Source organism: Drosophila guanche, unplaced genomic scaffold (assembly GCF_900245975.1).
Source record: "Drosophila guanche unplaced genomic scaffold, DGUA_6, whole genome shotgun sequence".
NCBI lineage: Eukaryota > Metazoa > Arthropoda > Insecta > Diptera > Drosophilidae > Drosophila > Drosophila guanche.
In genome coordinates this window covers 4,229,899-4,251,735 of record NW_022995743.1, presented here as the reverse complement: position 1 = coordinate 4,251,735, position 21,837 = coordinate 4,229,899, and the positions used below count along the sequence as shown (strand labels likewise).

The 21,837-nt window shown below is 45.8% G+C and overlaps 5 protein-coding genes and 6 non-coding genes across 15 annotated transcripts; 8 read left to right on the top strand and 3 right to left on the bottom strand.

The window, feature by feature from the left end:
* Positions 1-110: 110 nt before the first annotated feature.
* LOC117588356 (serine palmitoyltransferase 1) lies at positions 111-2,351 on the bottom strand. 3 transcript variants are annotated; one of them, XM_034279579.1, is made up of 7 exons: positions 2,178-2,351; positions 2,011-2,014; positions 1,878-1,948; positions 1,313-1,812; positions 927-1,254; positions 506-871; positions 111-445 (listed from the first exon to the last, which is right to left on the bottom strand). In XM_034279579.1, the coding sequence occupies exons 3-7, from the start codon at positions 1,923-1,925 to the stop codon at positions 281-283; spliced, it is 1,407 nt and encodes a 468-aa protein (XP_034135470.1). In that variant the 5' UTR covers positions 1,926-1,948; positions 2,011-2,014; positions 2,178-2,351; the 3' UTR covers positions 111-280. The 3 variants fall into 3 exon arrangements, with proteins under 3 accessions (XP_034135470.1, XP_034135462.1, XP_034135477.1); XM_034279571.1 differs by lacking the exon at positions 2,011-2,014 and having other exon boundaries at positions 1,878-1,945; positions 2,132-2,351; XM_034279586.1 differs by lacking the exon at positions 2,011-2,014 and having other exon boundaries at positions 1,878-1,945.
* A 437-nt stretch (positions 2,352-2,788) lies between these two features.
* On the bottom strand, positions 2,789-10,338 carry LOC117588303 (heterogeneous nuclear ribonucleoprotein U). Of its 3 annotated transcripts, none has more exons than XM_034279494.1 (10): positions 9,904-10,336; positions 8,939-9,664; positions 8,023-8,871; positions 7,468-7,949; positions 7,255-7,383; positions 5,661-5,832; positions 3,974-4,920; positions 3,739-3,910; positions 3,599-3,672; positions 2,789-3,539 (listed from the first exon to the last, which is right to left on the bottom strand). In XM_034279494.1, exons 1-10 carry the CDS (start codon positions 10,046-10,048, stop codon positions 3,375-3,377), a joined length of 3,861 nt encoding a protein of 1,286 aa, XP_034135385.1. In that variant the 5' UTR covers positions 10,049-10,336; the 3' UTR covers positions 2,789-3,374. The 3 variants fall into 3 exon arrangements, with proteins under 3 accessions (XP_034135385.1, XP_034135393.1, XP_034135402.1); XM_034279502.1 differs by having other exon boundaries at positions 8,939-9,589; XM_034279511.1 differs by lacking the exons at positions 2,789-3,539; positions 3,599-3,672; positions 3,739-3,910; positions 5,661-5,832 and having other exon boundaries at positions 4,725-4,920; positions 9,904-10,338.
* A 530-nt stretch (positions 10,339-10,868) lies between these two features.
* Positions 10,869-12,325, top strand: LOC117588376 (trypsin-2). Its single transcript, XM_034279599.1, has 3 exons — positions 10,869-11,292; positions 11,359-11,566; positions 11,629-12,325. The coding sequence occupies exons 1-3, from the start codon at positions 11,025-11,027 to the stop codon at positions 12,242-12,244; spliced, it is 1,092 nt and encodes a 363-aa protein (XP_034135490.1). The 5' UTR covers positions 10,869-11,024; the 3' UTR covers positions 12,245-12,325.
* On the bottom strand, positions 12,255-14,485 carry LOC117588389. The gene is made up of 2 exons (XM_034279627.1): positions 14,160-14,485; positions 12,255-13,006 (listed from the first exon to the last, which is right to left on the bottom strand). Exons 1-2 carry the CDS (start codon positions 14,178-14,180, stop codon positions 12,602-12,604), a joined length of 426 nt encoding a protein of 141 aa, XP_034135518.1. The 5' UTR covers positions 14,181-14,485; the 3' UTR covers positions 12,255-12,601.
* A 2,859-nt stretch (positions 14,486-17,344) lies between these two features.
* Positions 17,345-19,885, top strand: LOC117587376 (H/ACA ribonucleoprotein complex subunit 4). The gene is made up of 6 exons (XM_034278029.1): positions 17,345-17,458; positions 17,527-17,895; positions 17,962-18,213; positions 18,442-18,716; positions 18,972-19,397; positions 19,460-19,885. The coding sequence occupies exons 1-6, from the start codon at positions 17,446-17,448 to the stop codon at positions 19,670-19,672; spliced, it is 1,548 nt and encodes a 515-aa protein (XP_034133920.1). The 5' UTR covers positions 17,345-17,445; the 3' UTR covers positions 19,673-19,885.
* On the top strand, positions 18,752-18,890 carry LOC117578897. Its single transcript, XR_004573402.1, has one exon. It is a non-coding gene; the product is annotated as a small nucleolar RNA snoR639/H1 (small nucleolar RNA).
* A 152-nt stretch (positions 19,886-20,037) lies between the features above and the next one.
* Positions 20,038-20,126, top strand: LOC117578901. Its single transcript, XR_004573406.1, has one exon. It is a non-coding gene; the product is annotated as a small nucleolar RNA Me28S-Gm1083 (small nucleolar RNA).
* A 183-nt stretch (positions 20,127-20,309) lies between these two features.
* Positions 20,310-20,398, top strand: LOC117578905. Its single transcript, XR_004573410.1, has one exon. It is a non-coding gene; the product is annotated as a small nucleolar RNA Me28S-Gm1083 (small nucleolar RNA).
* Positions 20,399-20,560: 162 nt separating this feature from the next.
* Positions 20,561-20,647, top strand: LOC117578903. Its single transcript, XR_004573408.1, has one exon. It is a non-coding gene; the product is annotated as a small nucleolar RNA Me28S-Gm1083 (small nucleolar RNA).
* A 148-nt stretch (positions 20,648-20,795) lies between these two features.
* Positions 20,796-20,885, top strand: LOC117578904. Its single transcript, XR_004573409.1, has one exon. It is a non-coding gene; the product is annotated as a small nucleolar RNA Me28S-Gm1083 (small nucleolar RNA).
* Positions 20,886-21,030: 145 nt separating this feature from the next.
* On the top strand, positions 21,031-21,120 carry LOC117578902. Its single transcript, XR_004573407.1, has one exon. It is a non-coding gene; the product is annotated as a small nucleolar RNA Me28S-Gm1083 (small nucleolar RNA).
* Positions 21,121-21,837: the final 717 nt, after the last annotated feature.

Below are 21,837 nucleotides of genomic sequence, written 5' to 3'. Positions count from 1 at the left end.
GCCATGTTCCAAACAACAAACAATTACAAGCATGTTTGAAAGTCAAAGGGTTTTAAGCAATCGATTCGACTTTAATAAAGAAAAACTCCACCAAAAGTCATTCGTAAATGTAGCAGAAATCCATTAAATTATAATGCAATTCTGGTGAAAGCAGACTAATAAAGCAAGTGGATTGTTCAGTTCATCATAGTTGAACTACAATATGCCATACTGATCAGGAAATTTTCAATTAATTACACACACACATACAGAAACAAGCAAGATGTTATCTTTGTAAGAACTAAAGCACGGCGCTGCTAACACTCTCGATGATATCAAAAGCTGCTGCAATCTCCGACTCTTCCAGCAGACGGTTCACGGCAATTCGTATACTGGGACGCACTGGCTTGTGTTCCCTATCCTGCAGATAGGCTGCCTCCACGACAGCGACGCCTCGAGCAATACACTGCAAATGGGAATAATGTTAGACTACATTTTGCAGGGACTGCACGGGCAGTAACAATACCTTGTCGGCCACCTCTGTGAGGAGCTTTTGCTCCGCCTCGTTGTTTTCCAGAGGAAGTGCCAAATACAAGTGCTTGACGGGGGACAGCTCGTCTCCGCACAGGCGCAGCTTGGAGAAATGTGAAAAGATCTTGTGCAACAGCCTGGCGTTGGTTTGCAATTGCTTAAAGATTTGCGGCTCCCGCTCGAAACGATCCAGGGCAGAAATGGCAGCTTGGGTCAGCATGGGCGGCAGCGAGGCTGAAAATATGTAGCCCAGGCCAGACAGACGCTGATGCTCGGCTATGAAATGTGATCCCACACAGAAGCCGCCAATGGTGGCCATGGATCCCTCCATTCCAGCGGATATCAAGTCGATTTCATTGCGCTAACGGAAAACGAAAGATTAATTTGGTTTTCTCTGTGGAAAGTGCTTGCCTTACGTCGATATTGAAATGCTCGGTGACACCGCGTCCTCCTTTGCCCAGTGTGCCAAAGGAAATGCTCTCATCGACGAAAATGCGCAGTTTGTATTGCTTGCGCAGAGCCACGAGCTCGGGAAGCGGACAAATCTCGCCCGTATTCATGTAGATGCCCTCGGCAACAAGGAAGCGACGCGTCTTCAAGGCCTTCTTGGGGTTCTTCTGGTCACGCTTCTCTTGCTCCACAAGCATACGCTCAAGATCCTTGACATCGTTGTGCTTGAAGTATACGATCATGCTGCGAGATGCATCCAGTCCCTTTTGAATGGCAAAGTTGACAGCCTCATCTCTGGAAAAATAGAACGGATGAAACCCCAGCTGGCATTCATTATTGAGAAATTACTTACACGAAGATAATGTCGCCACGCTTGGCATAGGCGGGAATGGCACTGGCCACCGTCGAAAAGCCATAGGAATACACAATTGCTTCCTCAAGGTCCATGTACTTGGCAATACGCTCCTCCAGCTCCAAGTGCACATCCATGGTGCCATAGAAGCCACGGGGACCACACGAGCCGACGCCGTATTTGCGAAGAGACTTGCAGGCCTCCTCCAGAATGTCCTGATCTTCGAGGAAACCCAAGTAATTGTGCGAGCCCAGATTGAGGCAGTCGTGTCCATCGACGTTGATGCGCTTGCCCACCTTGGACGTCACCATACGGGTGCGCAGCAAAGGATGATTTGGATCGGTCTCCCCCACCAAGGGTTCCGGCTCATAGTTCTCAATTATAGAGTCCTCCTCCTCTTTGGTGAAGCGACGACGCCGCCCACCTCCACGTTTATGGAGCAGCAGCCAGATGACAGTAATGAGCAGGAATATTTCTAGAACGATAGCAAACGTGGGTGTCTATCCACAGAGGCAATGTTCATCGCATGTCGAAGGTGTACAAATTATAGGGGCGGCATACTCACGTTGCGAAAGATGGTCCCAATCTCGTTGAACAATTGAATCACAGCCATTTTGTGAGGTTCAGTTCTTTCTGTGGAAAATCAATTGAAACCGCCTTAATTTCTGTCTGCTGTGGTATGTGTCATCACAGCGACGCGTTCTTATCGCAGTTGGACTACATCTGCACATATTTTGTGCATGAATGTACATTTTATATACACTGATACAAAGTTCCATCGGGAATTATCATATGTATACATTACACGCGTGTACTTACATGCAGTATTATGTATGGAAAATTCCAGCAAACATCTGACCATTACCTAGCTGATAATCGTTTTGTTTCGCTGGTTGCCTGCCTGCTATTTCTTTGGCTTGTTTTCTAGATAAAAGCGTGCACAGAAGTGTGCCGCTTAACGCAATCAGCTGAACAAAAACATCAATGGTACTCCAGTGGTGGATTTTGAATTGATTTGGATTTGATATCAATGAACTCAAATGGTTTTATTCGTAATTTTGATCTTAATGGAAGAAAGAGATGGCATGAGGCAAACCGATAAGTTAGTGTTGTTAACCGTCTCCACAGAGATATCAGTTGATGAGGGACTTGCCAAAATCGGAGTTAGCCAACACTAAGTTAAACCAAATTGAATCATTCATTTTTTATTGTCCGCTCTTCCAAGAGCATTTGAAAATAAACCATATGTAAATCAAATTTAAAGAAGAAGAAATACCCTCTACTGTATCAGTTGAAAATATATTTAATTTGAATCGAAGCTTTGTTCGGCAGAGCCAACAAAAACATTTCCCATCGACATTTTAGGCTGTCACAAGAAATGTTCCCCGAGTTCAGTAATAAATATAAACATAAACAGCATATGTACATCTCCAGATACCTGGAAGTACTTTTAATTATTAATTAATGCATATTTGGTTAAGTCGCTTTCAATGCATAGATTTATTTGTTAAACTTTCCTTGCTTATAGTTGTTCTCCAACTGTTTGTGGTTGTTTCATCAATTTAAAACAATAATCGTAATAAAACTTTAGAACAAATTGTACTTTCTAGATGGGTACTGTACTGCCAAAAAATGTAAAAAATCATGTTTCTTTGTATTGCTCATCGGGAGCAAAAGAGAAATGCCCGTTGGAAAATAGAAACCAAATGTAATTCTCAAGAGGTGGAGATGTCGTAGACTACATTTAACCAATATGAACTGAAATATTATCTGGGGGTTTGTTTTCAATCTACACAGTTTAGTATTATGTTGATTTTGTGTGTGTTCGCAAGATTGGTTTTGGTTTGCCTTTTGTGGTAGAGTTTGGACTAGCCCAAACGGCCAGACGCTTAAAACTGGCCAAACTAATGTTAATTTGTTGTTTTAATCGGTTTGTTAATGTTTAAAAACTATCATTATAAAGTTTAGTGTAGTTCATTTTTTGTTTCTTCTGTCCAAACGAAGATTTTCCCGTTGGTAGATGGACAGCTGGGATGCGGGAGTGCAGGATGCCGCCCCTCTGCTACTTCTTATCGGCGCCAGAATTGGACTGTGTGGAGTATGAATATTGAGACCAATAATGATTGGTGGCACCGCCATCATTATTGCCAGCGGCGCCTCCTAAACTACCGCTCACGACTCCACTGGCATTACCGGTCGCTGCTCCGCCAGAGCTCTGTGCCTGTTGCTGTAAATGTAATTGTATTTAGTCTTCTGTCGAGTCGGTACTTGAATGTCTTTGCCTACCTGCCACCAGGACATCCACTGTTGTTGCTGCTGAGGATCGGCACCCTGCCAGGCTTGCTGGTTTCCATAACCAGCTAAAATAAAAATGCCAACCATTTAGTTGTTTCATCCAAGTGGATTTGAATCTATTCTGTACGCACCCTGCATTTGATTATATCCCCAATATGGTTGCTGGCCGGCGGTCTGTTGCTGCTGCTGCTGCTGTGGGTATTGTTGTGACGGCTGCTGTTGCTGCTGCTGCTGCCAGACACCTGTCTGATGCTGCTGCTGTTGCGGCTGGCCATAGGTGCTCCACTTGCCGCTAAGAGAGGACTGAACAGAAGAGAATGTTCTGTATTAGTAGGCAGTCGTAGCGAATTATCTCACACGACTCACCTTGCCGCCGCCGGCTGTTCCACTCGTTTGCTGCTTGTACTGATCGTAAACACCGCCACCACCTCCTACGCCACTTCCGGCCGAATTGTTGCCATATTTAGGCACAGATTGGGCAGCTGACCGCTCATAGCCACCGCGACTATCTTCTTTGGTGTCGCGGTGGCCAGGCCGAAAATCCCGTTGTTGATGAGTTCCTCCTCCGGAGCGGTAGCTGCTCTGGCTGCTTCCCCGATTCCGATCCGTACTGCCTATTCGGCTGCGATCGTTGCCACGATCTCGATCGCGATAGTCCCGTGAGCTACCATATCCGCGATCATCGTATCCGCTTCGGCGATTGTTCTGCATCCAGTTTTGCTGGCCGCCGCCGCCACCGCCTCCTCCGCCGCCGCCGCCACCACCACCTCCGCTGCCACCAGTGTAGCCACGATTGCGGTTGTCATAGCCACGACTGCCTCCACCGCCGCCGCCACCACCTCCATAGCCGCGATCGTCGTAGCCACTCCTGCGATTGTTCTGCATCCAGTTCTGTTGGCCACCACCGCCACCGCCGCCGCCGCCACCTCCTCCGCCACCATAGCTGGTGCGACGATTGTCATAGCCACTTCGGCCGCCGCCACCACCGCCGCCTCCACTATTGCTAGAGTAGCCTCCGCCGCCACCACCGCCGCCGCCTCCACGTCTCGAGTCGTTGTTCCATCGACTCTCATGTCGCTGGCCGCCATATTCCCGGCGACGATCATCATTGTAGCGATTGCGATTGCGCTCGTCACGTCGGTAATTGTCACGGCCGCCACGAGATCGCTTGTCCCTGGACCTGTCCGCATCGATGGCCTTCTTGCCCTTCTCATTGTACTTCTTGACCTCGCTCTTGGCCTCGTCACCGCTGAGCTCCGTGTAGATTATTTCATCAAACCAGCCAAACTCCAGCGATGGCAGAGTGAAGTTGGCTGCAAAAAGAGTGATTTGGCATTAAAATTACGACTGCAGGCTAAAGCTTTGAGAGATTTACGTGTTATCAATTATACACATTACACATTATATAAAGTAGGAGGCCAGGACAGGGAGGGGAATAGAGGATGTCGAACAATTGGAGGCGTGTGAGGGCGAATGAATACTTTAAGATTTAATTGAGAGAGAGTTTGTAGAACTCAAAGGAGCAGCAGCAGTGATAAGATTATTTTAATTTAATTAAATGATATTCCTCGTGAAGGAATGAAAAGTTTGTTTATCTTTACGGAACTTTTTCCTCGAATTTATTCTTAAGGAAGAGGCGCCTGCGCACATCACGTTCCATTTGCTTCGGGAATGGGTTATTTTTTTGTTGGGTTTGCATGGGGACATTATATATCTATGAATAATGGAAATCATAATAAAATCGAAATCATAAGCGAATGCGAATACGAATACGATATCTGTAGAGTCTTACAGTTACAATTACGTACAGATACATAAAATGCAGCTGCTTACAAACTAAAATACTTTACATAACAAATTTGTATTGCATGGTTTTGTCTCTATCTTTTTTTCTTTCGTATCTTGTTTTTTTTTTGTTTTTTTTTGTACATAAATGCCTTCTTAAAGTAGGGTTGTATGTATATGTATATAGTAGATATACAATTGTACATTATCTGGATATTTGTTTTCAATTTGTTTCAATTCGTTGCCATGTGTGGTGGACAATATTTACCTCGTAAGTTATTAATTGTTGATTCTTTAACTGTAAAAGCATTTCCCTTTTCCTCTTTTTCGGCGATCCGACGTTTCAACTCATCTTCGCCGGGTATGCAAACGACCGCAATGCGCTTGAAGTCGCTGAAACCCTTCATTTTACGTCGCTGGGCCGAGGCATAGGCATTCGTCTACAAGTACATAGTTGATCGGTTGGGTTTTTGAATAGATTTGTAGTCGGCCAGTTGTTGTAGCTGGTTGATTGATTGTTGTTGTTTTTTTTTGTTGTTGGGGATGGTTGGTTGTAGTTGTAGTTTTTGGATAGTCGGTGAGGATACACGTTGATGATTCGGTTGCAGGACGCACGAGACCCCGGGAATCGCCGACGTAGTCCGTATGTAGTCGGAGACACCAACTCCGTATACCATTTATGACGCTTACATGCTAACACATACCTGTCACAAGGTTACACCCAGCCCAGCACAGCACAGCCACACTCCATCCACTGCACTCCGCCAGGGAGTAGGGAGAGTAACAGGCGGCTTAGGGTGCTGGGGTACTCATATAATACCTAGATTGGGCCTCGGGGGCCCTATCAACAACAACTAACAACAGTTGACTAATGATTGCATATATAATATATATGGTGGGTAGGGGAGGATGGGGATAATATTAAGTAAAGGAGATACAAGTGGTGTGGTGTTGCTCTGTTGGTTGTTATCGGCTGAAGCATCGCATAGCTCTCTCTGTAGATACACATACATATATAATATATGAGATAGTTGGCATTTAGAGAGACAGAGAGAGAGAGTAGAGAGATAGTAGTAGGTACTAATACGGTATATGTGATAAGATTGTAGACGAACGACAGACGATGATCGATCGCTGCTAATCGGATTTGCATTTTATTTTTATATTTTTGTTGTTTACTTACAGTGGCTTCCATGCCGCACGCTCCATTCTCATCATTCATCCATCCATCCTTCTTCTCCTCCTCCTCCTTTTCCTTATTTTTTTCCCTTACTTCAATGCCATCTCAACATTCCATCCATCTCCCTTCTCTTACACTTCCCTCTCCTCACACTGCCCCGTCAACTGTTGCACCTATACGAGTATATGTATCAAAGACTTAATAATACAGATCTGGCACGCACTCTGGCACTCTAGATACTTACTGGCTCGTACATACTTAGAGACACTAATTATCTGATTGACTTACACGTCTATGACGTACCTGCCTGCCGACTAGGCAGTTGGCGGCGCCCTCCCTCCTCAGCGAGGGAGGGCACTTGGGATTACCTTTCGTGTGAGCAATGAGCAATTAAATGCGTATTCAAATGTACAGAACAAACAAAAAAAAGTAATAGTAACAGGGTTGCTTGTTTGGGTGAGAGGTGGGGCCTCATCCCCGGAGGAACCAGACCCCCCACATTCGCCACCTTGCCGGGCGGTTTGCCAATTCATCATCAACGTATAATTCTCGCATGTTTCGGTTATGTTTTGTGTGTTTTGTTTTTGTATCGTTCGTTGTTGTGTTTGAGTTTTTTTTTTGTGTTGGTGTTGTGGGTGTTTGTGTGTGGGGTTTGTGTCTGTGGGGTGTCTGTATGTTTTACCTGATCGAGGATGAAATTGCGACGCCGCTTCATGGCAATATCTTCAAGGGCTCCCAGGCTATTCAAGCATATCTCCAGCACCTTATCCCAACGGCCCTTGTGCACCGTCTTGCGAGAGGCGCCATCGATCTAAGCAGACAACGGAAAGGGATGAGCACTTGCCACCATTTGAGTGGGATCATAGTTGGTATGCCAACCACTTGTGAGACTTACCGTCATCTTTTCTATCATGGAATAGGGTCCGATGATCTCGTAACGCTTGTCAGCATTGTCTGCCACGTGCTTGAGGGTCCAGTGGGTCTTGCCGGCACCGGGCAGTCCGACTAGCAGAATGACCTCGCACTCCTTGCGCGAAGCGGCGCGTTGTGGTCCGGCAATCAGTTGCTCCACAGCCACCAGGCCAATCAGCACATAGCCCGACAACAGAGCGGCTGTATCGCGGGGCTCGGGCACCACTTCCTCGTACTCATCATCACGCGACTGTGACTTCTCCTTTTCTTTCTCAGCCTCCGTCTTTTCGGAGTCTTCTTCGGTCTTGATGCGCTTGTTGGGCGAGGGTCCATCATCATCCTCTTCCTCTTTGGCGGTCGAGGGTTTCTGTTCCTCAGCTGGTGCCTCCTCGCTTGCCTTCTCAGCATTGGCATCGCCATTCGAAACTGCTTCTGTCGGTTCAGAGGTTTCAGTGGCTGGCTCAGCTGTAAGTAAAATATTGTTGATCATATTTGGTTTTATCTCAGTTTGGGATGGAAGAAAAATAATGTCACGCACCTGTCTCCAAAGTTTCAGTAGCTTCTTGCTTTATTTCAGCATCTTCGGAGGTGACCTCGGCCTCTGCTTCTGCTTTAACCTCTACCTTTATTGCCGGTTCTTCCTCTTCGGATTTCACTGGCTTTTCAGAGTCCTCCTCATCGGCCTTTTCTGACGATGTCTTCGTGTCATCATCCTTCTTCTCGACCTCATCGTCGTCTGCGGTGGCTTCGTCCAGAACCTTCCACTTTCCGCCATCGTTATCATCTTTATCGTCGTCTTTGTCCTCTTCCTTGCAATGCTTACGGCGCTTGCGCGTTGGCCGCTCGGCGTTCACCAAAAGCTGCTCGCCATCCGAGAAGTTCACCGAGTACTCATAGCCCTTGGTCACTATGTGCGGAAAGAGAGCCTCCTCCTCGCCCAGGATGCTCTTTTCGAACTCATATGCCACTCCGAGGTCCTCTCCATTGAGGGTATATTTGATTGTGCACGGTTCACTCTCCAGATCCAGGTAGCAGCCAATGACGTCGTCCAGCTGGTAGGGCTTGCCGTAGTCTACGAACTTGCCCTCATTGGCCTTGCGTCCGGTCTCGCAGTAGCCAAAGGAATGTTCGGCTTCGCCCAAGAGCAGCGAAGTCGTCGGCTTTGAGAAGCCAACGCGAAAGCCGCGCACATGCGGCTCATCCCGGAAATTATGCAAATTTTCCGGCTGCGATTCCTCAGCGAGGCGCACCTCAAAGCAGACCTTACCCTCGCGCACTCCGTAGTTGGCGCGTGCTCCTGACCAAATCAGGGAATAAATCTCCGATGTCAGCGGCTTGGCCGTGGCAAATGTGTTCGGATCGATGCGAAGATGCAAATCGGAGTCCACTAAAAGGGAGATGCAATGACTGTCTGTACCCGGCATACTTCTCATTTTCGGAAAGAAAATACTTACGCCAGCTAAGTCCCACTTTGTTTTCCTCGATGGTCGGCTCATCCTCTGGCACCGTGCGCTCCTCGGCAACTGGCTTGGGCTCGCGCTTCTCACCGCCACTGTTGCGATGCTTGGGGGAGCGGGAGCCACTGCGGGAGCGCGAACGACTGTGCGAGCGTTTGCGACGCTCATTGGGCTGGTCTTCGGACTTTTCCTGTTCTTCGTCCGCCTTGGGGGAGGCAGGTGTCTCCTCCTCATCGACGTCCATTTTCTGGCTGTCGCCGTTTGACTGGGGCTCAGCTTTCTCAGCTGGCATCTCTGCAGTCTCCTCTGGGGTAGCCTGCTCTGCCTGGGGCGGCTGCTCTTCATCGTTGCCATCGTTGGCACCGATTTCGGCCTGCTCCATCGGCTCGTCAGCTTCTTGACCTGTTTCAGCAGTTTCTTCTGCTTCCTCTGTCTCTTCCTCAGGTTCATCGGCTTCTTGTGGCTTCTCCTCATCATTGGCTGCTTCGGACTCGACTGCGTCCTCTGCTTCCGGCTCAGCTGAATCGACCTCGGCCTCGAGATCCGACTCTGATTGCGGTTTGTCGGCAACTGCGGAGGCGGCTGATTCTCCTGGCTGGTCTTCCTCTTCCAGGGTTTCCAGCTCGGGCTCTGTGGCGACTGGTGCAGCTGCAACGGGAGAGGGAGAGCGGGACATTGAGCGCGTGCGACGCTGACGTCGGCTTGGTGTGACTGGTGCGCCATCTGGTGGCGGTGGCGGTAATGTGGTGGCGATGCAAAAGTGACAATTCAAAATGGAAATGGAAATGAAAATGCAATGTAAGATTCGTGCATTATATAAGGAAAACTTACAACAACACAAATTCACGCTGAGCCACAAGCACGCACACGAACAAAAACAGGAATATAACGCGGCAAGCCACTCACTCACACTGGCGTACAGACGGAGACACAGACACAACAATGCATACACACAAACTTACCTCCATCGCCGGCTCCACCACCTTCTACATGTGCCCGGAGTCGCTCGATGAGCACGGCTTTGACTCCTTTGGTGTCCAGACCGCGCGTTTGTAGCTCGTTGCGCAAGTCCACCACCTTCATTTTATCCAGCTTAGCCACATCCATTTTTACGCTTCCGTTTTGGATTGGCGGCAGAAACACACACACACTCGCGTGCACCAACACACCGACGGGGGCTGATGATGCGAAAAAATAAGGAAAAAATGCGAAAGAAAATTAAATGCGCTGTCGTTCAATGGGCGCACGCGTTCAAAATGTCCCCAGATTGAAGTATTGCTTTTCCTTGCACTCGTGCACACTAAATTAAATACACAATTCAGATTTACATTCGCATTAATTGCGAATAAATAAATGGCCTAAAACCGAACGCGTTGAAGTGAAGCTGGCTGCGATATGTAGGGTGGATGTTAAATATATATTGGTCAATATCGATATATATATCGCAATAGGTGATATTATGAACAATGAAGAAACTAGTTTCTTCATGTTCTGAACTGGCGAAAATATTAACAGTGGATATTTTTCGTTCATATATTGTTGAACTAGAAGAATATTGACGGATGTTTTAGCATTTATATATTTTTGATTTGAAATGCACACGCTACTAATGTTTCTACTTATCGACGCACAGGGATAGTTGCACAAAAATATCGGTAGTTTCGTGCGATATGCGCAACTACCTGGGCAGTTGCATGCATTTCTTTGTTTTGAAAATAACAAATATACGGCCAAAATATTTGTGTGTGATTGTTATTTCGTGGGTTTTCAAAATATAAGTTTTTGACTTTAATAATAACTCACTTAACTGAATACCGCCATTAGGATTCAGTCGACTCAAGTACTAGTCATTGTACCGCGTGTCCTGTCACACATTGCATTTTGGTGAATTTATCGAGAAAAACGCGGGAGACGGAACGGTATTTCTCACAAGCGAAGGCATCACCAACTAAAACTCTGAGCATGGACCTATTCCGTACCATGTGTTGGAATCAGCATTCCGCGACCTCTTATCGCCGTGCAAACTATGAGTCTGTCGCGTATTCGTCGAATCTGATTAGTTTTTGGAAAGTCGCCAACGAAAATGCCGGTTTTGCTGCGGGCTGTGTTTTTGCTGTACGCAGTCTCCATAGCCCCAAATGTTTGGGCCGAACTGTGCGATAATGGCACCGGTGAGTGCAGAAATTTGACAGCTACGGACTGCCCGACAGTCTTCTACAACTTGGCCGCCATTGGACCCGGTGCCCTCAAGTACTGCGATGAGTTTATCGTTTGCTGTCCCTTGCCACTGGATAGGCAAATCCAGAACCAGAATTCGAATAAGGACGAAAGCAGCAGAAGATTCGAAAAGGGTGAGTATGGATGGACTTCGGCTACACTTTACCGATAAACATTCAATAAATCTAATTTTTCAACAGAATGTCGTCGCTTCAATGAGATGAGGTCTTCCTGCCACACCACTCCTTTCATTGTGGGTGGCACTAAGGCCGCTGGCCGTGAGTTTCCCTTCATGGCCCTGCTCGGGCAACGCCAGAGGGAAAGTACGAACATCGACTGGGATTGCGGCGGGTCTTTGATCCATCCCAAGTTCATTCTAACCGCCGCCCATTGCCTGGAGACAAACGAGTGAGTGGCTTCAGAGATATGTTGCTCTGGTGATCTGCGGCTCACCTTTAACTGTTTTGCAGAAAGAAGGAGGAGCGCCTGGATCCCAATTTCGATTCACCGAAGTATGTTGTGCGGCTGGGGGAACTTGACTACAACAACGAGACGGACGATGCCCAGTCTCAGGACTTCCGGGTGGTCAATTATGTAGTGCATCCCGCCTACGATGAGGAGGATAACGGCAGCCGCAAGAACGACATTGCCCTCGTGGAGCTGGATAGGGCGGCAGTCTTTAATGAGTATGTGGCGCCTGTCTGCCTACCTCCGGCCAGCGGCAACGAGCATCTCCAGCTAACGGCCACAGGCTGGGGAGCCATCAAGGAGGGTGGACGTTCCTCCTCGCACCTGCTCAAGGTGAACCTAGAGCGCTTCAGCGTGGAGCAGTGCAGCCAGCGACTGGATCACCATATCGACATACGCACCCAGCTGTGCGCCGGCTCCCGGTCGAGCAATGCCGACACCTGCTACGGCGACTCTGGCGGGCCCGTATTCGTGCAGCATTCGTCATACGCGTGCCTCAAGCAGGTCATAGGCATCACCTCGTACGGGCTGGTGTGCGGCGAGCAGGGACTGCCCAGCGTCTACACAAAGGTGCATCTCTACACGGACTGGATCGAGAGCATTGTGTGGGGCGAGTAGGATCAGGCGGTTCGTATCAAAATCAGTTTTGTTAGCTTTAATCATAAAACATTGCAGTAACAAAAATGCATAACAATTGTATCGGGTCTTAATCTACGAGGATGGTGGGTGTGTTGGTGGTGGTATAGGTGTGGTGTGGTGGTGGTGGTGCGAATGGTGTTTACTATAAGTACTCTATATATATGGATGATTGCTCCTCCGCTCATCGTGCTGCAGTGCTGTGTGCTGTGTGCTTTGTGCTGGACTTTGTTTAACGCTAAGGACACAATAGAGGCTAAGTGCTAGAGGACCCTGTAGTAGACCAATGGACATGGCATATCCTTGGTTGGTGGCTTGCTGGCTAGCCCAATGGTTTGCCTACCACAGACGGACGGTGCGGTGTGCCTGCTGGTCAATGCGTCGCTCTGCCTGCCTGTCCTTGATCTCCTGTTTCCGGATCTCCTGCTGCTTATACACGAACAGTGGCCGGAAAACGATTGCACGACGCTGGCGCTCCTGCCTGTGGCTCTGGCTGGGTGCATCGCGACGTGGACGTCCCGAATATGGGCGGAACAGATTCGACTTGGCCGTGTCGTGGGCATACAGTGTGCTCAGGAAGTCAAAGTATGGCTTGGAGCGCAGGCTGTCTGGCTGCTGAAGCGGCGAGGGACTGTAGCTGAACTGATTGGGTGTCTCGATGTCCAGCAGCGCGTGTGGCACCTCCTGCAGCTGCGGCCGGGCGGTGCACAGAGCCATTGCCGCGAGCAGGATCACAGCTGAAGCCTGCGGAAGAGGAAAGGTAGAGGAAAAGTTAGTTCAGTCTCTCGTGGGAAGGTGTGAACAGCACTTGGAGGCCAAACAGAACAAAGCGGTGCCAGTGGTTTCGGCATTGCCAAGTAGAACCTGTCTACCCCTGCCCGGACAGGCCCAGACAGGGCTCTGATCTGCGAGCTTATGCTGTGAATTAGCATACAATAATTAATTTAAATTAACCCAACAGCTGGAGATGGAGATGGAGATGGAGGCGGGGGACAGGGACGGACCCACTATATCAATGCTATAACCGCAATCAAATTTAATTTATGGTCGCACCTAAAGATATTCATGAGCACGCCTCGAATTCGGTAGGCGTCATCGAGCATGTTCCGATGGGAGGAATACACTACACGATGGCACCACAATTAAATTCCCATTCAAATCCATGCGAATCCAGGCGCCAGTTGTTCCATAACCGGATCCCAATCGATACACGATTCGTTTTCTCATAATGAGATTCAAAGATTTGATGAATCGCTGTGATTTCCAGGAATCTTCTATGATTCATGAATGATAGTTTTGTTTTGGTTGCAGATTTGAAGGAGATTGGATTATGTAAAACAGAAGACTTTATCCGTGGACCACAGACCACAGAGCCAAAGCAAATTAATTTTAATCAAGCAAAAGGCAAAGGAGAAAACCGATTTAAAATGGATTTCTGTGCTGTAACCGGTTGAGGGTTTTTTTGTGGTTTTTGTGGCCCAGGGTTAACAATTTCGTCAAGTAAAACCAAATCAAGGCAATCATCCAACAGGATTTGCCAACTCTGCAGGGACAAGTGCTGATACAAAAAAAAAAAAAAAACCTGCCCATAAAGTGCTCTTTTATGGCACTTCCTCATGAAGATCATCCAAGAAGACAGCATAAGGAATAGAATAACTTGATTTAATAATGCTTTTGGCCTTGTCCGGCGTCTAAATAATCAGAGTACATTAGCTGTCCGTTAGCACCATGAGCTTATCTTATAGATATTTATATATACCTATATGTATGTATTTGGCAGCTTTAATTTCTTGATTGAGTTTGTTGAAAATGTTAATCGCTCAAACACGTTTCTTTGTTTCTTTTGTTTTCATACATTTCTGATCTTTAAGCCGAACCAATCCACTATGATACTCACTTGCCAAGTGTATGCAAACATCTTAAGGTTCCGTTTAACTCTAATGTTAATGATGATTTTTCAGGCTCTGCTTCTCGATCACTTCGCACTTGTTTTGTTCAATTTCAATTCGGTTTTCACACGCGAAGAGTACACAAATTCCTTGGCAGATTATAGATTGATCTGATGATGATGTCTTTATTGCTTTTTGTTATCAGTTGCCGCTTAGCACCTTGATTTGTTATATGTTTTCGTGTGTTTCTTTTACTCGTATTCTCGTTGTGTTGTGCGATGCGATCTGAACGCTGCTGAGCGTGCGCTTGAACTGTTCTGAATTTTTGTCACAAATTCACTTTTATACGGACCTGGCCGCTGGTATCCCCTCTGGGCTCTGACTCTGCTTCAGCTTCGTGACGTTTTTGTATGCTGAACGGGTTTTGGGTTTTGATTTTTTGGTTTCCACTCCACTCCACTTCACTGTCACTTGGCGCTTTCGATGCTAAGTGTTACCGATATCGCGGTGTATTCCACACGGTGCGCAATGGCAAGAGGCGGAGGAGCAACGTCTTAAGCCAAATTGTCAAATTGTTGGCTCTGGTCTGCACTTGGCACTTGGCTTGATTGGCTGCTGGTCACGTAATTAGCGCCCAAATGCAGCTCCTTCACTGTCATAGACAAAGCGGATGGCTCCAAACAGGATTCGGAACTGGCGTAATATGCGTCACATCAAATATTTATCATTTTGCATTTAGCACTACGATTTTGATTTTTTGATTTTATTTAAACTTTTTCCATGACGCACTTATTAATCAAAGTCACTAATCCGCACAGTGATTCGAGATAAATCTTTTACGCACCGGATGGAATCTCTGGATTGGAGGAGAACTGGAGATTTCGCTGAGACTGGAGTCGAGTGATGGGGTGATGGAGCGAGGCAACACGGAAGCCGGCAGACAGGCGCACACTGGCGGACAGTCGTAAAGCTGAACGTTTAATTGTCGTCGCATAGCGCCGAGTGAGATATTTGTATCTGCTAAGCCGAATCGGAACCAATTTGTGGATAATTATGTGTGCGAGCTGCTTAAGTTATGCAAATCTCCGTTTGATGACGCATTAAACTCCAGCTTCAGTTTCAGCTTCAGCATCGGCTTAGGCTTTGGATTCGGTTTTGGATGCGAGCTTGGAAAATTGTCAACAGACCCAAGCCGGGGCACTCGAACCGAGTTGGAGGCACTTGAAAAATTGACTTTCATGCTTGAAGAGACTGAAGGTCGAGTGGGTCTTGAAATGGTAATGAGCTCCGCTTCAGTGAGCTTGCCTGGGTGAGGAGCCCATGTCGATGCCGTTGCCGATGCTGATGCTGGAGACAAAGAGCGCTGCTTATTGGAGGAGCTTTCGGGTTAATCTCATCCCGCCCTCACCCCACACGTGATTAGAACCCGATCAAGAATCAAGAAACCATATACGCTTATGCTTTGAAACACGATTGGCAAGACAAGACCAGGCATGGCAAGGCAAGTCTTGGCCGCCCGTGTCAATGGCCAACCGGTTGGGGGCCGCCGCAGGCCAAAATAAACCAAATGGCAACTGATTTATACAGTTGAATAGCATTTAGCGAAATTGCCCATCAACACCATCCCATCCCATCCATCCATCCATACAGAGAGAATCCAGCCCGGATCCACCTTTCTTTTATTTTCCTATCCTCTTCGTTTGTTTGTCGCTTCGCCTCTTCGTTATTTTGGATATTTTTAGACGTGGAGCACAGAGATCTCTGCCTGGCACAGCAAATTTCATTTCATTTCATTTAGTTTAATTAGTTTTTTGGCCGAAAGCCGGTTTGGAACGCAATAAGACAAATGGCTGGCGATAAGCGGACCCCAGAGGCCGACGCAGACGTCAACAAATGTCAGAGAGTGAAAAACAAAATAAAATTGTACTCGTCTTATCAATAGACAGACATTTGCATGCTTTCGGTATTATTTGGTTCCAGCCTGATCGCTCATATGTAACCTGGCATCCCATAACCATGTGATTCATTGGAATCCCATGTTGAATTACTCGAAAATGCACTCGTTCTAATTGAGACAGCAATGTCGGTTCAACATTGACAGCTTCCGTGGAGGAGTGGGAATCAGAGTCCGAGTCAGAGTCGTCAATGTGCTAATCACCTTTGACTGAGATGCGCTTTCCGCGGGACATTGATTCATGATTTGATTGATTCATGCTCGCGACAGGCACGATCCCAAGCGAAAGGTGAGAAAGGGGCACGTTTTCATTTCACCAGGCCTCAACAGAGTGGAGGGAGCACTTCTCACTTTGGACTATGTACGTCATCGGTGGATATAGGTGGACCAATTATCACTTGGTTCGTCACACGCCTGATCAGATGCCTGTTGGTGTTTTCCTCGATTAATGCTTAATTTGATTTGATTCGGCCAAAAACCATCATGGAAATTTTGACATATCTAATTGGTAAACGGATGCTATTAAGTGTGTTAAATATGATGTTATGCATCTCACGGGATCAATTAAATTCCATTCACGTTTCGACACAGTATTTTGTCAGCTTTTCTTTTAAAATCACTTCAAATTTCGCGCCGCACGATAATTTGCAGATTGTTTGTGGCGCCCCCTATGTAGCTGAGCCTTTTTTTTCAATATTTGACCAGCCTATCAGCTTGTAAACGCTTTGCAGGTTGTATGGCCCCTATCGGATTGTATCACAAAATAAATATGGATAGGTCAAGTTCTCAAGTTTTGTCTTTTTGCTCGAATGAACAATCTCGAAGGTCGATGCTATCGATGGTTAATAATAATTAATGGAAGTAGGGCATATAAACGCAGCAACTACATACCGGTTAACAAGCAACATATTATCAAATGACGTTGCACTCCGTTCCCAAGAAAATGACGTCGTGAAAACACGCCAAACTTGTGGAGAATTGATTGATTAATCGGATAAAATTATAGTGTTAGAGCGGAGACTCCTAACTAGCTAGCAATATCAAACAGAACATAAAAATCGAGGAAAATAATTAAAGGTTTACAATATATTTACAGTATTTTGAAAGTTTTAATCGATAATTCCGCGGTAACACTGACGGCAATACGCAACTAGGGTTGACAAATATCAGATATAAAAATTATATAAAATATATCACAGCAAAAATATCGATATATTGATATTTTGATACATTATTGACAACCCTATACTCAACACGTGTTTTCAACCTTCTTCCATTTTCCTCAGCGCCGCGTGCACATTGCAAACATTGCGCGTTGAGTTATAATAAATTAAATAAAAATGGCCGATGCTGGTGAGTAGCAAAGTGATAACTAAAGAAAGTGCTGAGATTACAAGACGCATCGGTGCGCATCATTGCAGACGTACGAAAAGAGAAGCGAAAGAAGAAGATCAAGGAAGAGCCAGTCGATGCCGACGACATTGGCACGCTACAAAAGCAGGGTAATTTTCAAATAAAACCCTCGTCGAAGATAGCCGAGCTAGACACATCGCAATGGCCGCTGCTTCTGAAGAACTTCGACAAACTAAATATTCGGTCAAATCACTACACGCCACTGGCACATGGCTCGTCGCCCCTCAACCGCGACATCAAAGAGTACATGAAGACGGGTTTCATCAATCTTGACAAACCTTCCAATCCCAGTTCCCACGAGGTGGTGGCCTGGATTAAGAAGATTCTCAAGGTAGAAAAGACGGGACATTCGGGCACTTTGGATCCGAAGGTTACAGGTAAGACATGCGCATGGGCCTCAACATAACCTCAAAATACCAACGCACGTGTATTGTGCTCGGCAGGTTGCCTGATTGTCTGTATCGACCGCGCCACGCGTCTGGTCAAGTCGCAGCAGAGTGCCGGCAAGGAGTATGTGGCTATTTTCAAGCTTCATGGTGCCGTTGAATCGGTGGCCAAAGTTCGTCAAGGCTTGGAGAAGCTGCGCGGTGCTCTTTTCCAGCGTCCCCCGCTAATCTCGGCCGTCAAGCGTCAGCTCCGAGTGCGTACAGTGTACGACAGCAAATTGTTGGACTACGACGAGAGTCGCAATATGGGTAAGTTTCCGTTTTCTATTTAATTTCATTCGAAGCTTGTGCGTCGCTGCTTGAATGAATCTGTATGGCAGGGACGTACTGGACGCTTCGGCTAGTACAGTAAAATCCCAGTATTTGCCCCAATATGCAAATGCACAGTTATTAGTTAAAACATCTCTGTATCTTCTCTCCCCGTCCCCAACGTCCCAACTCCACACCACTTGCCATGTCTGCCCTACTCACGTTTAGGTGTTTTTTGGGTTAGTTGCGAGGCCGGCTCTTACATCCGAACGATGTGCGTCCATCTGGGTCTAGTCCTGGGCGTCGGTGGTCAAATGTTGGAACTGCGTCGAGTGCGTTCAGGCATTCAGTCGGAAGGCGACGGCATGGTAACCATGCATGACGTCCTCGATGCCATGTGGCTGTACGAGAACCACAAGGACGAGACCATGCTGCGTCGTGTGATAAAACCGTTGGAGGGTCTGCTCATCAACCACAAGCGTATCATCATGAAGGACAGTTCGGTAAGTGTTCAAAGTGCTCTCTACACCTGATTCCGACCCCATGATATTAAGCCGGCAGACGCCCGTAATCCCCATAAGCGTCTGTGACTTTGATTGGGAACAGTAAATGTGCTGATGTGTGTATATTGGGCAGCGCTTCTTCCTGCGCACTTGATAAAGAAATTTCAGACGACATTTCCAAAACCGAACAAAGTCAAAATCAAGTTCGGCAACCAACTTTCACTTCTTTATGCTGACTCTCGACTCTTATCTTAGGTAAATGCTGTGTGCTATGGCGCTAAGATTATGTTGCCTGGTGTTCTGCGCTATGAGGATGGCATTGAGATCGATCAGGAAATTGTCATATGCACGACGAAGGGTGAGGCTGTTTGTCTGGCCATTGCTCTGATGACCACGGCCACCATGTCGTCGTGTGATCATGGTGTTGTGGCCAAGATTAAGCGTGTGATAATGGAGCGCGACACATATCCACGCAAGTGGGGATTGGGTCCCAAGGCTTCCGCGAAGAAGGCGCTCATCGCTGCCGGCAAGCTGGACAAGTTTGGCAGGCCCAATGAGAACACACCTAAAGAGTGGCTGACCGGCTTTGTCGACTACAACTCCAAGAAGCCAGCGGCGGCAGTAGCCCCACAGACACCAGTCAAAGGCACCCCCTCCAATGGCTCGGACGAACCGTCCAAGGTGAGGATTATATAGTACTTGCTATGTTGTAATTTTTCTCACTTATTAAGTACTTTTTACAGCGTAAACTGAGCACCTCCAGTGTCGAGGAGACGGCACCGGCCACCGGAGCTGAAGATTCTTCTGCCAAATCTGACAAAAAGAAGAAGAAGAAGAAGCACAAGGGCGAGGAAGAGGCTCCAGAGGAGCAAGAGGCAGCGGCTGATGTTGAGCCAGTAGAAAAGGAGAAGAAAAAGAAGAAGAAGAAGGATAAGGATAGGGAAAAAGAAGAATAGGATGTTATGTTCCTATAGGATTAGGTTTTCTCCAGATCTCTACGATTTTTTGTAGAGCTCTAACTATTATTTTCAACAAATTTTCCTAGTGTTTAAGCTTAAAGATGAGTCTATCAATATAAAAAAAGTGTTTTTATGTATAGAAATTCAAGCCAATTTCGAATGCATTTAGTTGACATTCGCAATGCAATAAATTTTATATATTTTATTGTACAAACCCCAGATAAAGCCGATATATGCACCATGTGCATCAATTGTTCAGGTTTTTTTTAGCATTTCAGTGAGCAGCCACTCATCAAATCCAAGTAAAGGTAAGTTCCATTTTGTCGCTATAAAAAGTTCTATCAAATTCTGTTTTTGCTGCTGTCTAATGATGAGCATTAAACTTTCGCCCCTATCTGAAAAATGAAACTTCTCATGTTGAATGCGAGATTGGTCTTACTGAAAGAATAAGCAAGCAAGCATATTTGATAGTTCCTTTACAGTTCATTTATACCAATTCCGACACAAATATATTTATGATGGACACTTTTCACATATTTTCAGCTTGGGAAATCAGTAGCCTAACCGGAATCAGAATGTCAGCTAAACCATAAGGTGAGTGTCGCTAGTGATTTCAACTTTCAACTTTGATAACTATTCCTGTGATGAGCATTAAACTTTCGCCCCTATCTGAAAATGAAACTTCTCCTGTTGAACGCGAAATTGGTCTTACTGACAATTTGTGTATCAATATTTCAAAAATGTCGCAAAAAAAAGAAAACTAACAAATTATCTCTCTTGCAGGCTCTCTAGGCAGTCGTCGGAAAGAGCTTAATGGATGGAGCTGGCATATTTGGGCCCCAAGAGAAGGTGAGACAAATAATATGTTGTATGCTACGGCATAAATTTCATATGATGAGCATTAAACTTTCGCCCCTATCTGAAAAACGAAACTTCTCCTGTTGAATGCGAGATTGGTCTTACTGAAAACTTACTTTGCAAAATAATAGAGAAAATATTTAAGGATTCTATATTAAACTTTTTGTATTTTTCTTCCAGAGTTCTACCTGTCTTTGTTACGTGCTGACTGACCCATCAACGCAGCTAAATGGTGAATATATAGAAATTTAAACGCCACTATTCCTTTCTGATGAGCATTAAACTTTCGCCCCTATCTGAAAAACGAAACTTCTCCTGTTGAATGCGAGATTGGTCTTACTGAAATATACGCTCCCAAAACACTAGACGAAATATTACAGAATTATGTACTAAACACTATTATCTTTTTTGCAGATTTCATTTTTTCAGTGGTTGAAAACGCAGATCAGTACTCAGACAAAAGGTAAACATACAAATATTTAAAAGTCCACTCTCGTTTCTTTCTGATGAGCATTAAACTTTCGCCCCTATCTGAAATACGAAACTTCTCTTGTTGAATGCGAGATTGGTCTTACTGAATTAAAATTGTATTAAATAGTTGAACATTGATATATTGTGAAATCGACTAAAGTTTTTCTTCGTTATCTCTTGCAGCTCAATTGCGGATTGTCTACTTTGCTTAAGGTAAATATTCATATAAATAGTCACTTCTAGTTCTCTTATAAATGATGATAACAAAAGGCTGATTAATGTGGCATGATTTTCACATAACCGCAACACAAAATCCAATAGGTCCTACTGAACATAAAACCTTCATGATATGAGATTAACATTATCTTGAGAAATAACTAACTGTCAACGCTTTGTCTTCATTTGCAGTGCTTTCCGCCGCCTTCCTCCCCCCCGTTGAAACGTGGTCTCAACTAACAACAGGTTTGTTTCATTTGCAAATTGCAAATCATTTGGATAGAGACACTTCTTCATGTCTGTATATTATTATAAAATTAACTAAATATAAATATAAAATAAAGCATCCAACAAATCCTCGTTTTATTCTACTTAACCTCAAAAACGGAGAAGATTTCTCTGTGCAGCCTTTTGTGACAGGGTTGCTACGAAAAAGCGCAAGAAGAAGCAAGTACAGGCGTGCACAACACTGTTAGGCCTTGTTGGCGCGCGAACGACGTCCTCGCTTTTACTTAATGACGCCTTCAAAAGACCGACAAAACCTTACCCAATGCGAGGTTACTTTAAAATGTTTATGCACATTTGCTGTAAAATGAAAATATCAAATGAATGCAAAA